The sequence below is a fragment of the Salmo salar genome, chromosome ssa06 (assembly GCF_905237065.1).
Source record: "Salmo salar chromosome ssa06, Ssal_v3.1, whole genome shotgun sequence".
NCBI classification, from domain to species: domain Eukaryota; kingdom Metazoa; phylum Chordata; class Actinopteri; order Salmoniformes; family Salmonidae; genus Salmo; species Salmo salar.
In genome coordinates, this window is record NC_059447.1 from 87283913 (window position 1) to 87300062 (window position 16150).

General features: G+C 45.5%; 1 protein-coding gene across 4 annotated transcripts in view; it reads right to left on the minus strand.

Moving 5' to 3' along the window:
• dpf3 (double PHD fingers 3) overlaps positions 1 to 16150 on the minus strand; it is a 51808-nt gene that overhangs the window by 29789 nt on the left and 5869 nt on the right. For all 4 annotated transcript variants that reach the window (XM_045721128.1, XM_045721126.1, XM_045721127.1 and 1 more), the window contains exon 2: positions 34 to 194. In XM_045721128.1, the coding sequence (XP_045577084.1) occupies positions 34 to 194 (161 nt within the window). The remainder of the gene's footprint in view (positions 1 to 33; positions 195 to 16150) is intronic.

Below are 16150 nucleotides of genomic sequence, written 5' to 3' on the forward strand. Positions count from 1 at the left end.
CCATTTCTCTTCCCCAGCCTGCAGTTTACCCACCTGGCCCGCGGTGGCGCTGTTCCATCCAGATGTAGCAGTTGTTCTGGGCCACGCCAGTTTGGTTGTCCAGGAAGGGCATACGGACGCTCCGCTCGGCACACAGACGGGCGTTATAGCTGCGACAGTGTTCTATGGCCTCACGGTAGAACTGGTCACCTAGCCTACACACACAAGAGAACAGAGACAGTTTTAGTTAACTTGGTTATGTTAACTAGGTTAGGTTAGCTTAGTAGGCTATAGAGATTGAGGAAGCAGCTGTAACGGGCCTTAAACCTGGTGCCAAATGTCTTACATACTGGGATGCTACTTGTCTTCAACTCACTCAAATTAATTTAACATGCTAGAGCTATCTTAGCTAAACATATTCCCTTCGTCTTAGTCAGAGCACACAGCTGCTGTTGAGCCATCCTGCTACAAAGACATGTCCTCTGAATACCAACATTGTTAGGGTTGTTTATTAGCATGGAGACGTGCTGAGTTGCTCTGTATGCATCAGCAGGCATGGTCCGGCTGGCCAGAATAAATCAAGTGCGTGTCGTAGGCAGCTGTGGGAAAGTCACAGCACCGCTGGTGGCTATGCTGTACAATCAACTCCATTATCCTAATGTAGTTCACCATCCCATGCAAACCATTCTAACCAAGTGAAAAACAGGAAACCAATCAACTCCATTATGCTAATGTAGTTCAACAACCTCTAGTAAACCATCTAACCGATTGAAAAACAGGAAACCAATCAATTCCATTATGCTAATGTATTTCTACAACCTATAGTAAACCCTTCTAACCGATTGAAAAACGGAGAAACACACTGTGGGAAGATGTTTACTGTCCAAATAAACTCAGCAAAAAAAGAAACGTCCTCTCACTGTCAACTGCGTATATTTTCAGCAAACTTAACATGTGTAAATATTTGTATGAACATAACAAGATTCAACAACTGAGACATAAACTGAACAAGTTCCACAGACATGTGACTAACAGAAATGGAATAATGTGTCCCTGAACAAAGGGGGGGGGGGTCAAAATTAAAAGTAACAGTCAGTATCTGGTGTGGCCACCAGCTGCATTAACCTCTCTTGGGTAGTATTTTCACCTCCGGATGAAAAGCGTGCCCAAAGTAAACTGCCTGTTACTCAGGCCCAGAAGCTAGGATATGCATATTGGTAGATTTTGATAGAAAACACTCTAAAGTTTCTAAAACTGTTAAAATAATCTGTGAGTATAACAGAACTGATATGGCAGACGAAACCCAGAGGAATTGAAGTCATAGGATTTTCCATTTGTTTTCTATGGGATACCCTTATTATTAGGAATCTGGTTGCAGTTCCTATGGCTTCCACTAGATGTCAACAGTCTTTAGAAATTGTTCGATGTTCTTCTTTTGAAAAATGAAGAAGTAGTGCTAGTCATTGTAAGTGTCACTCCAGGTGGACTCTACTGTTTTGATGTGCGTATACTGGAGCACGCGTTACGTTGTTTTTATCCGGGATTGGAAACAGTTTATTCCGTCTTAAATTGTATCGGTTATTTACGTTTTAGGGTACCTGAGGTTGGATTAGGAACGTTGTTTGAAATGTTTGGACCAAGTTTACAGGTAACTTATTAGATACTTTGTAGTCATGTTGGGCGAGTTGAAACCGGTGTATTTCTGAATCAAATGCGCCAAATAAATGGACATTTTTGGGACATAAAGAAGGACATTATTGAACAAAAGGACCATTTGTGATGTTTCTGGGACATTTTGGAGTGCCAACAGAAGAAGATCTTCAAAGGTAAGGCATGAATTATATCGCTATTTCTGACTTTTGTGGCGCACCTGCCTGGTTGAAATATGATTTCATGTGTTTGTATGCGGGGCGCTGTCCTCAGATAATCGCATGGTTTGCTTTCGCCGTAAATCCTTTTTGAAATCTGACACAGCGGCTGGATTAACAAGAAGTTAAGCTTTATTTTGATGTATAACACATATATTTTCAACAATGTTAAATATTTGAATTTGGTATTTTTGAATTTCGAGCTCTGCAATTCCACCGGATGTTGGCCAGGTGGGACGCTACCGTCCCACCTGCCCATAAGAAGTTAAGTACTGCAGTGCATCTCCTCCTCATGGACTGCACCAGATTTGCCAGTTCTTGCTGTGAGATTTTTTTTTAACATTTTAGTCATTTAGCAGACGCTCTTATCCAGAGCGACTTACAGTAGTAAATGCATACATTTCAATTCATTTCATACATTTCTTTTTTCTCGTACTGGCCCCCCGTGGGAATCGAACCCACAACCCTGGCGTTGCAAACACCATTGCAAACACCATGCTCTACCAACTGAGCCACAGGGAGGCCAGAGATGTTACCCCACTCTTCCACCAAGGCACCTGCAAGTTCCCAGACATTTCTGGGGGGAACGGCCCTAGCCCTCACCCTCCGATCCAACTGGTCCCAGACGTGCTCAATGGGATTGAGATCCGGGCTCTTCGCTGGCCATGGCAGAACACTGACATTCCTGTCTTGCAGGAAATCAGGCACAGAACGAGCAGTATGGCTGGTGGCATTGTCATGTTGGAGGGTCATGTCAGGATGAGCCTGCAGGAAGGGTACCACATGAGGGAGGAAGATGTCTTCCCTGTAACGCACAGCGTTGAAATTGCCTGCAATGACAACAAGCTCAGTCCGATGATGCTGTGACACACCACCCCAGACCATCTCGGACCCTCCACCTCCAAAACGATCCCGCTCCAGAGTACAGGCCTCGGTGTAACGCTCATTCCTTCGACAAGAAACACGAATCCGACCATCACCCCTGGTGAGACAAAACCGTGACTCGTCAAAGAAGAGCACTTTTTGCCAGTTCTGTCTGGTCCAGCGACGGTGGGTTTGTGCCCATAGACGATGTTGTTGCCGGTGATGTCTGGTGAGGACCTGCCTTACAACAGGCCTACAAGCCCCCAGTCCAGCCTCTCTCATCCTATTGCGGACAGTCTGAGCACTGATGGAGGGATTGTGCGTTCCTGGTGTAACTCAGGCAGTTGTTGTTGCCATCCTGTACCTGTCCCGCAGGTGTGATGTTTGAATGTACCGATCTTGTGCAGGTGTTGTTACACGTGTTCTGCCACTGCAAGGATGATCAGCTGTCCGTCCTGTCTCCCTGTAGCGCTGTCTTAGGCGTCTCACAGTATGGACATTGCAATTTATTGCCCTGGCCACATCTGCAGTCCTCATGCCTCCTTGCAGCATGCCTAAGGCACGTTCACGCAGATGAGCAGGGACCCTGGGCATCTCTCTTTTGGTGTTTTTCAGAGTCAATAGAAAGGCCTCTTTAGTGTCCTAAGTTTTCATAACTGTGACCTTAATTGCCTACCGTCTGAAAGCTGTTAGTGTCTTAATGACCGTTCCACAGGTGCATGTTCATTAATTGTTTATGGTTCATTGAACAAGCATGGGAAACAGTCTGTGAAGTTATTTGGATTTTCACAAATTATCTCTGAAAGACAGGGTCCTGAAAAGGGGACGTTTATTTTTTTGCTGAGTTTAGATGGATGGGTTTGTATATGTATTTATGAGGAATCTCCATTAGTTCCTGCCAAGGCAGCAGCTACTCTTCCTGGGGTTTATTATGGATCCCCATTAGTTCCTGCCAAGGCAGCAGCTACTCTTCGTAGGGTTTATTATGGATCCCCATTAGTTCCTGCCAAGGCAGCAGCTACTCTTCCTGGGGTTTATTATGGATCCCCATTAGTTCCTGCCAAGGCAGCAGCTACTCTTCCTGGGGTTTATTATGGATCCCCATTAGTTCCTGCCAAGGCAGCAGCTACTCTTCCTGGGGTTTATTATGGATCCCCATTAGTTCCTGCCAAGGCAGCAGCTACTCTTCCTGGGGTTTATTATGGATCCCCATTAGTTCCTGCCAAGGCAGCAGCTACTCTTCGTAGGGTTTATTATGGATCCCCATTAGTTCCTGCCAAGGCAGCAGCTACTCTTCCTGGGGTTTATTATGGATCCCCATTAGTTCCTGCCAAGGCAGCAGCTACTCTTCCTGGGGTTTATTATGGATCCCCATTAGTTCCTGCCAAGGCAGCAGCTATTCTTCCTGGGGTTTATTATGGATCCCCATTAGTTCCTGCCAAGGTAGCAGCTACTCTTCCTGGGGTTTATTATGGATCCCCATTAGTTCCTGCCAAGGCAGCAGCTACTCTTCCTGGGGTTTATTATGGATCCCCATTAGTTCCTGCCAAGGCAGCAGCTATTCTTCCTGGGGTCCAAACACAATAATGCACTTACATTACACATAAAACAAAATATAAAACAGTACATTATATAACATTATTACACCACTATATATCTACAATACAAAATGTATAATACCACCATACAACAATATTACAATGTACGTGTGTGTGTGTGTGTGTGTGTGTGTGTGTGTGTGTGTGTGTGTGTGTGTGTGTGTGTGTGTGTGTGTGTGTGTGTGTGTGTGTGTGTGCGTGCGCGTGCGTGCCAGGGTTTCCGTTAGCTGCTAATTGCAGGCCTTAGGCTGTTATTGTTTTTTAAATCCGAGAAATAAAATTGTTGCCGCCCAAATGGAGCGGGAGAAAAAACAACAGCAGTCAGGCTATCCTGCCTGATGAGGCAGTATGCATTTCCAAAATCATACTTATTGTTTGAAACCTGAACGTTTTACTTCATATTATGAGGCATGTCTTTCTTACCTTGTTTGAAAATCAGACCATAGAAACGTGGAGGCAATTATATATATACGCGGAACGTTAGTTTCAAGTTTGGGGAAGCATACAATTTATCCTATAATTTCTACCGATCTGCATTCCAGTTACAATTTTCATATGCACATTTTCATGGAACAGTTTCATTTCAATAATAACGTTTTCGTTTATCATAATCATTGTCACGTGGTTAATTATTTAAAAAAAATCTTAATTAAAATGATATAAAAATATAAAAGCTAAAATTAAACTGAGATCACCAACTTCTGCCCAATGGCAACCTGGTCTCACAGCATTTCATATTATTCTGTACGTAAATCCGAGGGGGTCCACTTAGTATGATATTTTACATTCCATATGGTCGTTGATCGGGGTGGGTGGGCGTATAATGCGACTGTCTTGCAACCCAAAGTTTGTGAGTTTGAATTTCATCACGGACAATTGTAGCTAATTAGTAACTTTTCAATTCCTTACTACTTTTTACCTACTTTGCAAATACTTAGCATGTTAGCTAATCCTTCCCCTAACCCTAACCTTAACCCTTTAAGCTAGTGGATTCTAGAGAGGTGAGTGGATTCTAGAGAGGTGAATGGATTCTAGAGTGCTGAGAGCTGAGTGGATTCTAGAGAGCTGAGTGGATTCTGGAGAGCTGAGTGGATTCTAGACCGCTGAGTGGATTCTAGAGAGCTGAGTGGATTCTGTAGAGCTGAGTGGATTCTGTAGAGCTGAGTGGATTCTAGAGAGCTGAGAGGATTCTGTAGAGCTGAGTGGATTCTAGACCGCTGAGTGGATTCTGGAGAGCTGAGTGGATTCTAGAGAGCTGAGTGGATTCTGGAGAGCTGAGTGGATTCTGTAGAGCTGAGTGGATTCTAGAGAGCTGAGTGGATTCTGGAGAGCTGAGTGGATTCTAGAGAGCTGAGAGGATTCTGTAGAGCTGAGTGGATTCTAGAGAGCTGAGTGGATTCTGTAGAGCTGAGTGGATTCTAGAGAGCTGAGTGGATTCTGTAGAGCTGAGTGGATTCTGGAGAGCTGGGATTCTGGAGAGCTGAGTGGATTCTGGAGAGCTGAGTGGATTCTAGAGAGCTGAGTGGATTCTAGAGAGCTGAGTGGATTCTAGAGAGCTGAGTGGATTCTAGAGAGCTGAGTGGATTCTGGAGAGCTGAGTGGATTCTGGAGAGCTGAGTGGATTCTGTAGAGCTGAGTGGATTCTGGAGAGCTGAGTGGATTCTAGAGAGCTGAGTGGATTCTGGAGAGCTGAGTGGATTCTGGAGAGCTGAGTGGAATCTGTAGAGATGAGTGGATTCTAGAGAGCTGAGTGGATTCTAAAGAGCTGAGTGGGTTCTAGAGAGCTGAGTGGATTCTGGAGAGCTGAGTGGATTCTGGACAGCTGAGTGGATTCTAGAGAGAGCTGAGTGGATTCTGGACAGCTGAGTGGATTCTAGAGAGCTGAGTGGATTCTGGAGAGCTAAGTGGATTCTGTAGAGCTGAGTGGATTCTAGAGAGCTGAGAGGATTCTGTAGAGCTGAGTGGATTCTAGACCGCTGAGTGGATTCTGGAGAGCTGAGTGGATTCTCGAGAGCTGAGAGGATTCTGTAGTGCTGAGTGGATTCTAGACCGCTGAGTGGATTCTGGAGAGCTGAGTGGATTCTGGAGAGCTGAGTGGATTCTGGAGAGCGTCCCCTGGTTACTGATGGAATAGTCCAGGCAGAGTCCCCTGGTTACTGATGGAATAGTCCAGACAGAGTCCCCTGGTTACTGATGGAATAGTCCAGGCAGAGTCCCCTGGTTACTGATGGAATAGTCCAGACAGAGTCCCCTGGTTACTGATGGAATAGTCCAAGCAGAGTCCCCTGGTTACTGATGGAATGAATAGTCCAGACAGAGTCCCCTGGTTACTGATGGAATGAATAGTCCAGACAGAGTCCCTGGTTACTGATGGAATGAATAGTCCAGACAGAGTCCCCTGGTTACTGATGGAATGAATAGTCCAGACAGAGTCCCCTGGTTACTGATGGAATAGTCCAAGCAGAGTCCCCTGGTTACTGATGGAATGAATAGTCCAGACAGAGTCCCCTGGTTACTGATGGAATGAATAGTCCTGGCAGAGTCCCCTGGTTACTGATGGAATAGTCCATACAGAGTCCCCTGGTTACTGATGGAATAGTCCAAGCAGAGTCCCCTGGTTACTGATGGAATATGTGCATTGTTTTTGTGTGTCTGGTAGTGGAAACAGCTTTGTCAGTATTGTCAAACGAGTCAAATGCATTTTTAGTAGCAACCAAAGGCTCAAACACCAATGATTTATATATACACTAGATGACTTCCAGGGGGCTGTGTTCAGAAGCTATCGCGCCTCCATCTTGGCCCCCCCCCCCACCACCATTTATTAACGTCTACATTTGTTTCTGTCATGTTTATTCTATTACAGACACTTTAGTGAATACATTTAAAATATATTATGTGAGCAAAACATACAAATAAAATAACAAATTATATAAAAACATTTTCTATTAAAGTCTAATTTTTGGAGATTACTAATGTTATTGTCCCCACTACAACACAAAAATACTTACATACATTACATTTTTTTCCTTGAAACATTTAATTGAAATACTGTAGAATTTCATTCAGGGCCAATATCGCAGACCGGTGGCTTGAAAGCCTCTCAATGGTCAATACAAAGCATCAGCAATCCAGGGTTTATGTATGTGTATATATATATATATATATAATTGGTGCACACACGCACACACACGCAGTGAGAGGCCAATGGAATGTTTTCAGAGGGGAGGACAGGAGAGGATGACAGGAGAGGAGGACAGGAGAGGCCAGGAGGGGACGACAGGAGAGGAGTGGAGGGCAGGAGAGGAGAGGAGAGGAGAGGAGGGGAGGGGAGGGAAGGGAAGGGCAGGGCAGGAGAGGAGAGTGAAACTCTGCAGCTGCCAGGAGGCAAGTGACACTTATCAAGACGTTGGAGAACGGAAATGCCAAACATACTTTTTCTCTCTGCATCTGTGTGTCTCCCTTCATCTCTCTCGCTCTCAATCCCTCTCTTTCTCCATCTCCCCTGTCACTATATCCCGTCTCCCTCACCCCATGCTCTCTCCCCAAAGACTGTACCTCTCCAAGGACTTAGGTCCCTCCTCTCCTCATGCTTCTATATTCTAATGTCCTCTCTTTCCTCCTATTCAACCTCTAGGACCCCCTGGCCAATCACAGGTGCCTAATGAATAATCATGGAGCTTTTCATTGGATGGCTGACATTCTATTGTAATAGCATTCCGTATGCATAAAACACTGCTAACAGCCCCTCCCCCACGGGGACAGACAAACCTCTTGTTCATGACAATAAATTGAAAGATCACTTCTATGTTTCCAATTAAATAGCAGCTCTACAGGATACTCTCTGTCTCTCCTCACCTCTCTCTCTCTCTCCCTTCCCCCTCTCCTCTCCCACAAGCCCTCTAGACCTGACATTTCTAACACCATCACTCCCCATGCTGTCAGGCTCTTAAAGAAAGACACACAAACAGAGAGAGAGACAGAGACAGAGACAGATAGAGAGAGAGTGAGAGAGAGACAGAGAGAGAGACAGACATAGTGAGAGACAAAGACAGAGAAAAGGTTTTGATAGAAGACAACAACCCCACACCACCTTGTAACCAGAGTCAGAGAGACAGTCAGCAAGACAATAAGAGAGGAGAGAGAGAGCGATAGACAGTCAGCAAGACAATAAGAGAGGAGAGAGAGAGAGTCAGATAGACAGTCAGCAAGACAATAAGAGAGGAGAGAGAGAGCGATAGACAGTCAGCAAGACAATAAGAGAGGAGAGAGAGAGTCGATAGACAGTCAGCAAGACAATAAGAGAGGAGAGAGAGAGAGTCAGATAGACAGTCAGCAAGACAATAAGAGAAGAGAGAGAGATAGACAGTCAGCAAGACAATAAGAGAGGAGAGAGAGAGATAGACAGTCAGCAAGACAATAAGAGAGGAGAGAGAGAGACAGTCAGCAAGACAATAAGAGAAGAGAGAGAGATAGACAGTCAGCAAGACAATGAGAGAGGAGAGAGAGAGAGAGACAGTCAACAGTCAGCAAGACAATAAGAGAAGAGAGAGAGACAGTCAGCAAGACAATAAGAGAGAGAGAGAGAGAGAGACAGTCAGCAAGACAATAAGAGGAGAGAGAGAGAGAGAGAGAGAGAGAGACAGTCAGCAAGACAATGAGAGAGGAGAGAGAGAGAGAGAGAGAGAGAGAGAGAGAGACAGTCAGCAAGACAATAAGAGAGGAGAGAGAGAGTCTTACATGCTGACTAGAACGGGCGTGCCCCATTGCGCGCATGTTGATTTTGTCCATCCACACCAGACTCTATCAGGAGACGCAGGTTGAAATATCAAAACCAACTCTGAACCAACTATATTAATTTGGGGACAGGTCGCTTGCAGAAACGCTATTAGCGCACACCACGCTAACTAGCTAGCCATGGGTAACGCTGCTTCGAGGGTGGCTGTTGTCGTTGTGTTCCTGGTTCAAGCCCAGGTAGGAGCGAGGAGAGGGACGGAAGCTATACTGTTACACTGGCAATACTAAAGTGCCTATAAGAACATCCAATAGTCAAAGGTATATGAAATACAAATGGTATAGAGAGAAATAGTCCTATAATTCCTATAATAACTACAACCTAAAACTTCTTACCTGGGAATATTGAAGACTCATGTTAAAAGGAACCACCAGCTTTCATATGTTCTCATGTTCTGAGCAAGGAACTTAAATGTTAGCTTTCTTACATGGCACATATTGCACTTTTACTTTCTTCTCCAACACTTTGTTTTTGCATTATTTAAACCAAATTGAACATGTTTCATTATTTATTTGAGGCTAAATTGATTTTATTGATGTATTATATTAAGTTAAAATAAGTGTTCATTCAGTATTGTTGTAATTGTCATTATTACAAAAAAAAAAAAAGGCAGATTAATCGGTATCGGCTTTTTCTGGCCCTCCAATAATCGGTATCGGCGTTTAAAAATCATAATCAGTCGACCTCTAGTGCATATTGTTTGCATACAAGATTTGTGTGTCCCTAGCAGTGCTTCCTCCATTAGAGAAGTTAAACCCTGTTGTCCAGAACCCTCATCTAACCCTCCTGCAGCCCTTACAGAACCCTCCTAACCTTCATCTAACCCTCCTGCAGCCCTTACAGAACCCTCCTAACCTTCATCTAACCCTCCTGCAGCCCTTACAGAACCCTCCTAACCTTCATCTAACCCTCCTGCAGCCCTTACAGAACCCTCCTAACCTTCATCTAACCCTCCTGCAGCCCTTACAGAACCCTCCTAACCTTCATCTAACCCTCCTGCAGCCCTTACAGAACCCTCCTAACCTTCATCTAACCCTCCTGCAGCCCTTACAGAACCCTCCTAACCTTCATCTAACCCTCCTGCAGCCCTTACAGAACCTTCCTAACCTTCTTCTAACCCTCCTGCAGCCCTTACAGAACCCTCCTAACCTTCATCTAACCCTCCTGCAGCCCTTACAGAACCCTCCTGGGCCTAACATAGGAGCTCAATCAGATTAGAGCTAATGTTATGATATCAGTAGCCTGCTCCAGGTGACCCCACTGGCCTGGACAAAGACAGCCAGGAGAGGGGCTCTGATCTGGGATAGGGGAGGCTGGGAGGGAGGCTCCTCTGGATGGGGAGAAGAGGGGTGGGTAAGGGAGATGGGGGTTTAGGGAAGAGGAGGAGGGAAGAGGTAGAGGAAAAGATGGCAGGGGAGAGAAGAGGAGCAGGGGAGGGGGCTCAGGAAGCCTTTGTGAGGTTTTCTAGGAAGACGGGGGGAGGGAGAGGAGAAGGGAGAGGAGGATGGGGAAGGAGGGAGAAGAGGAGGGAGATTAGGGAGAGGAGAGGGGAGAAGAGGGGGAAGGAGGGAGAGGAGGAGGGGGAGGAGGATGGGGAAGGAGGGAGAAGAGGAGGGAGATGAGGGAGAGGAGAGAGGAGAAGAGGGGGAAGGAGGGAGAGGAGGAGGGGGAGGAGGTAAAGGAGGAGGGAGATGAGGAGGGAGACGAGGATGGAGAGGGGGAGGGAAAGGAGGAGGGAGATGAGGGAGAGGAGGAGGGAGATGAGGGAGAGGGGGAGAGAGATGGGACTTATGCCAAGGTCATGTTCCCTAAACCCAGACAGACTCATGTAGGAAGAAGAGAAGGAGAAAGAGAGGGAAAGGATAAATAGATATGGAAAAGGAGAGGGGAGAGGGGGAGAGATGGCGAGGGAGAGAGGGAAAGGTAGAGAGATTGAGACTCCAGATCTACTTTGGTTTTGATCTGTGGGCTGAGCCGGGGTCCACTGAGGATTCCCTTACAGCACAGTGGATCACTGAGGATTCCCTTACAGAACAGTGGATCACTGAGGATTCCCTTACAGCACAGTGGATCACTGAGGATTCCCTTACAGCATAGTGGATCACTGAGGATTACTTTACAGCACAGTGAATCATTGAGGATTCCCTTACAGCACAGTGGATCACTGAGGATTACCTTACAGCACAGTGGATCACTGAGGATTACCTTACAGAACAGTGGATCACTGAGGATTCCCTTACAGCACAGTGGATCACTGAGGATTCCCTTACAGCACAGTGGATCACTGAGGATTCCCTTACAGCACAGTGGATCACTGAGGATTCCCTTACAGCACAGTGGATCACTGAGGATTCCCTTACAGAACAGTGGATCACTGAGGATTACTTTACAGCACAGTGGATAACCAGCCCAAACTAACTTCATATGACATATGACATACCAAAAATAATGTCTCTATACACACTCTACACCCGTTCACACACACTCCCTCTCCCCTCTCAGACACAACCAGGTCTCATAGTTTTACTTTGAAATTTGACGTATTATGGATGAACGTCAATTATTTTACTCATTAAATCTGCGTGGCTACAGGTTTAACACAGAAACAACTCAAAAGGTTAAATGTATTAATTCAGAGTGGTTAAGGTCAGGATCTATGGTTTGGGGAAGGCTTAAAACAAAAGAATTAAAAACAACACGCTGTTTCCATCAAGTTTCATCCAGTATTCTCTCTCTTCGCCTCCGAGCATTATGAGTTGACACCATTGCAGGTCAATAGTTTTTATTCTTTTGGTGCCGAGGAAAGACATATATCGACGTTCCTTTTTTTCAAACATCCAAAATCGAAGTCTATTTCTAGTGGTCAGCCTACACACACACACACACACACACACACACACACACACACACACACACACACACACACACCCTGTCCCTCTCCCCCCTCCCACACACACACACACACACACACACACACACACACACACACACACACACACACACACACACACACACACACACACACACACACACACACACACACACACCCTGTCCCTCTCCCCCCCTCCCACACACACACACACACACACACACACACACACACACACACACACACACACACACACACAACCCCTCTACCTCTCCCCTGATACATTCAGCCTACACACAGCTGTTCCAGTGTTTAGAATGAAGGTTGGACTGAAAGCACACAGCAAATTCCCCCCAGACAGACAATTCCCCCATCACTCACTCTAGCTCCCTCTCCCTCTCATGCAAAATGGGGGCGTAGGCCAAACTTCTGTAGGCCAGACACACACACATCCACACACAGACGGAGGCAAATGTGGGGGACACACACACACACACACCCCAGCCATGTACACGCACACACAGAGCCCCCTCTCACGCCAAAACACACACCCCTTCTCCAAAACATTTCCCCTCTGCACAGCCCGCTCCCTAATCTACACACACCCCTTCTCCAAAACATTTCCCCTCTGCACAGCCCGCTCCCTAATCTACACACACAGAGCCCTCTCTGGCCACCTCTACATCTCTCATGGGTATTCCCTCAAACCTCACAGTTCAAATCACAGAGACAAACATTTTCAGTGAGGGCACTGCACGCGACCCTGCAGAAATAGGCCATTGTGGCCGACTGTCTTTGTGGGTAATGGTATTGTTCTGCAAGCTGCGTTGTTATGGCATATAAGCAATATTTTCCCCTTATATGGACAGATCCTAGATCAGCATTCCTACTCTGAGAAAGGATGTGGATACAGGCCCAGGTCTCTTTCAAACTTCAGAAGACTGAAAATAAAGGTTAAATAAACATGAATAACATAAATAACGTCTATAATTCAGTTTTAGACAGGAGATCAGATAAATAAATGTGAATAATGTGTAAGAAGCCAGACGATGTGTTTTACGATGTGTTTAGGGGCTCCCGAGTGGCGCAGCGGGTCTAAGGCACAGCATCTCAGTGCTAGAGGCGTCACTACAGATCCTGGTTCAGTTCCAGGCTGTATCACAACCGGCCGTGATTGAGAGTCCCATAGGGCGGCGCACAATTGGCCCAGCGTCGTCCGGGTTAGGGATTGGCCCGGGGGTAGGCCGTCATTGTAAAATAAGAATTTGTTTTTTTTAACTGACTTGCCTAGTTAAATAAACGTTAAAAAAAGGTCAAATAAAAATGTATAAAATGATGATTAAATATACTGATTCATGCTATTCTTCAGAGACAGCAGCAGCTCTATCAGACAGGCTGTTATCTCCTGGTTAATGTAACTACATCCCTCTGGAGAACATGTATGTCTGTTTTATGACAACATGTGCTTCCCTAATCCCAGACACAACAGGCTCAAACACAACATCATTCCAGACCTCCTGTTCAATGTCAGGTAGTTAAATTGGTAATAACTCAACTCATTCTGACAGAGAATAGCCTTACTCATTGGTAATTACATGGTAATAACTCAACTCATTCTGACAGAGAATAGCCTTACTCATTGGTAATTACATGGTAATAACTCAACTCATTCTGATAGAGAATAGCCTTACTCATTGGTAATTACATGGTAATAACTCAACTTACGCTTCAACGTCTTATTAACATGCTTAGACTAAATACATAGGAGATGATCCAGTCCACTGCTGTTGTACTAAGTCATCATTGGACACTACTCATCCTCCTGTTCCACTACAGACCATTCCCTGGGACAGACTGTCTTATTATACTAATGTAGGTTGGGACCAATGGGACATATGTCTCTGTAATAGGAGGAGTTGGCTCGGTCCTTGTGACCCCCGGTTGTTTTGGAGGGATCCTCCGTGGCTGTGTTTAGGGGAGAAGGGGGGGTCCTGGTGAGCAGATGGGGCATTCTCTCTCTCTCTCTATATATATATATATATAAATAAATTCAAAGGGCTTTATTGGCATGGAAAACATATGCCAAAGCAAGTGAAATAAACTCAGCAAAAAAAGAAACGTCCTCTCACTGTCAACTGCGTTTATTTTCAGAAAACTTAACATGTGTAAACATTTGTATGAACATAACAAGATTCAACAACTGAGACATAAACTGAACAAGTTCCACAGACATGTGACTAACAGAAATTGAATAATGTGTCCCTGAACAAAGGGGGGGGTCAAAATCAAAAGTAACAGTCAGTATCTGGTGTGGCCACCAGCTGCATTAAGTACTGCAGTGCATCTCCTCCTCATGGACTGCACCGGATTTGCCAGTTCTTGCTGTGAGATGTTACTCCACTCTTCCACCAAGACACCTGCAAGTTCCCGGACATTTCTGGGGGGAATGGCTCTAGCCCTCACCCTCCGATCCAACAGGTCCCAGACGTGCTCAATGGGATTGAGATCCGGGCTCTTCGCTGGCCATGGCAGAACACTGACATTCCTGTCTTGCAGGAAATCAGGCACAGAACAAGCAGTATGGCTGGTGGCATTGTCATGCTGGAGGGTCATGTCAGGATGAGCCTGCAGGAAGGGTACCACATGAGGGAGGAGGATGTCTTCCCTGTAATGCACAGCATTGAGATTGCCTGCAATGACAACAAGCTCAGTTCGATGATGCTGTGACACACCACCCCAGACCATGACAGACCCTCCACCTCCAAATCGATCCCGCTCCAGAGTACAGGCCTCGGTGTAACGCTCATTCCTTCGACGATAAACGTGAATCCGACCATCACCCATGGTGGAACAAAACCGCAACTCGTCAGTGAAGAGCACTTTTTGCCAGTCCTGTCTGGTCCAGCGATGGTGGGTTTGTGCCCATAGGCGACGTTGTTGCGGGTGATGTCTGGTGAGGACCTGCCTTAAAACAGGCCTACAAGCCCTCAGTCCAGGCTCTCTCAGCCTATTGCGGACAGTCTGAGCACTGATGGAGGGATTGTGCGTTCCTGGTGTAACTCTGGCAGTTGTTGTTGCCATCCTGTACCTGTCCCACAGGTGTGATGTTCGGATGTACCGATTCTGTGCAGGTGTTGTTACACGTGGTCTGCCAATGCGAGGACGATCAGCTGTCCGTCCTGTCTCCCTGTAGAGCTGTCTTAGGCGTCTCACACATCTGCAGTTCTCATGCCTCCTTGCAGCATGCCTAAAGCACGTTCACGCAAATGAGCAGGGACCCTGGGCATCTCTCTTTTGGTGTTTTTCAGAGTCAGTAGAAAGGCCTCTTTAGTGTCCCAAGTTTTCATAACTGTGACCTTAATTGCCTACCGTCTGTAAGCTGTTAATGTCTTAACGACCGTTCCACAGGTGCATGTTCATTAATTGTTTATGGTTCATTGAACAAGCATGAAAAACAGTGTTTAAACCCTTTACAATGAAGATCTGTGAAGTTAGTTGGATTTTTACGAATTATCTTTAAAAGACAGGGTCCTGAAAAAGGGACATTTCTTTTTTTGCTGAGTTTAGATAATAAACAAAAGTTAAATAAACAATTAGAAATGAACAGTAAACAAAACATTTAAAGGAATAGAGACATTTCACTGTCATATTACGGCTACATACAGTCTCTCTCTCTCTCCCCCTCACTCCCTCCCTCTCTCTCTCCTGTCCCGTACCACCACTCCTCTCTCTTATCAGGTCCTTCTCTCAACAGACAGATGGGCCCAGGAGGATCAGCCGGGTCACCTGTGATACAAGTCAGTATCCGACGACCTTCACCCATGTCTGAGAATGTCGGGAGATGACGTGGAAACCGGCCACTAGGGGGCAACACAACAGTGAGCTCTGTTACCTTCAAGTAGATTTGGGTTTTACAGGGTGTTGTGGATGGTGGATGGCCGTAAGCATCTGCTTCTGGTTCCAAAGGTTGATGACTAACCTTAAGAATTCAGAGTTGATGCCTAAACTTAATCCTGACCTTAAAACATTTGAAGTTAATGCCTAAACTTAACCTTGAACACTTTGAAATTTGATGTTTGAAACAACTTTGAAATTTGACGTTTGGAACAACTTTGAAATTTGACGTTTGGAACACTCTTAGAATCATATAAAAATTGTTTTATTTTATGTAGAGAACAGG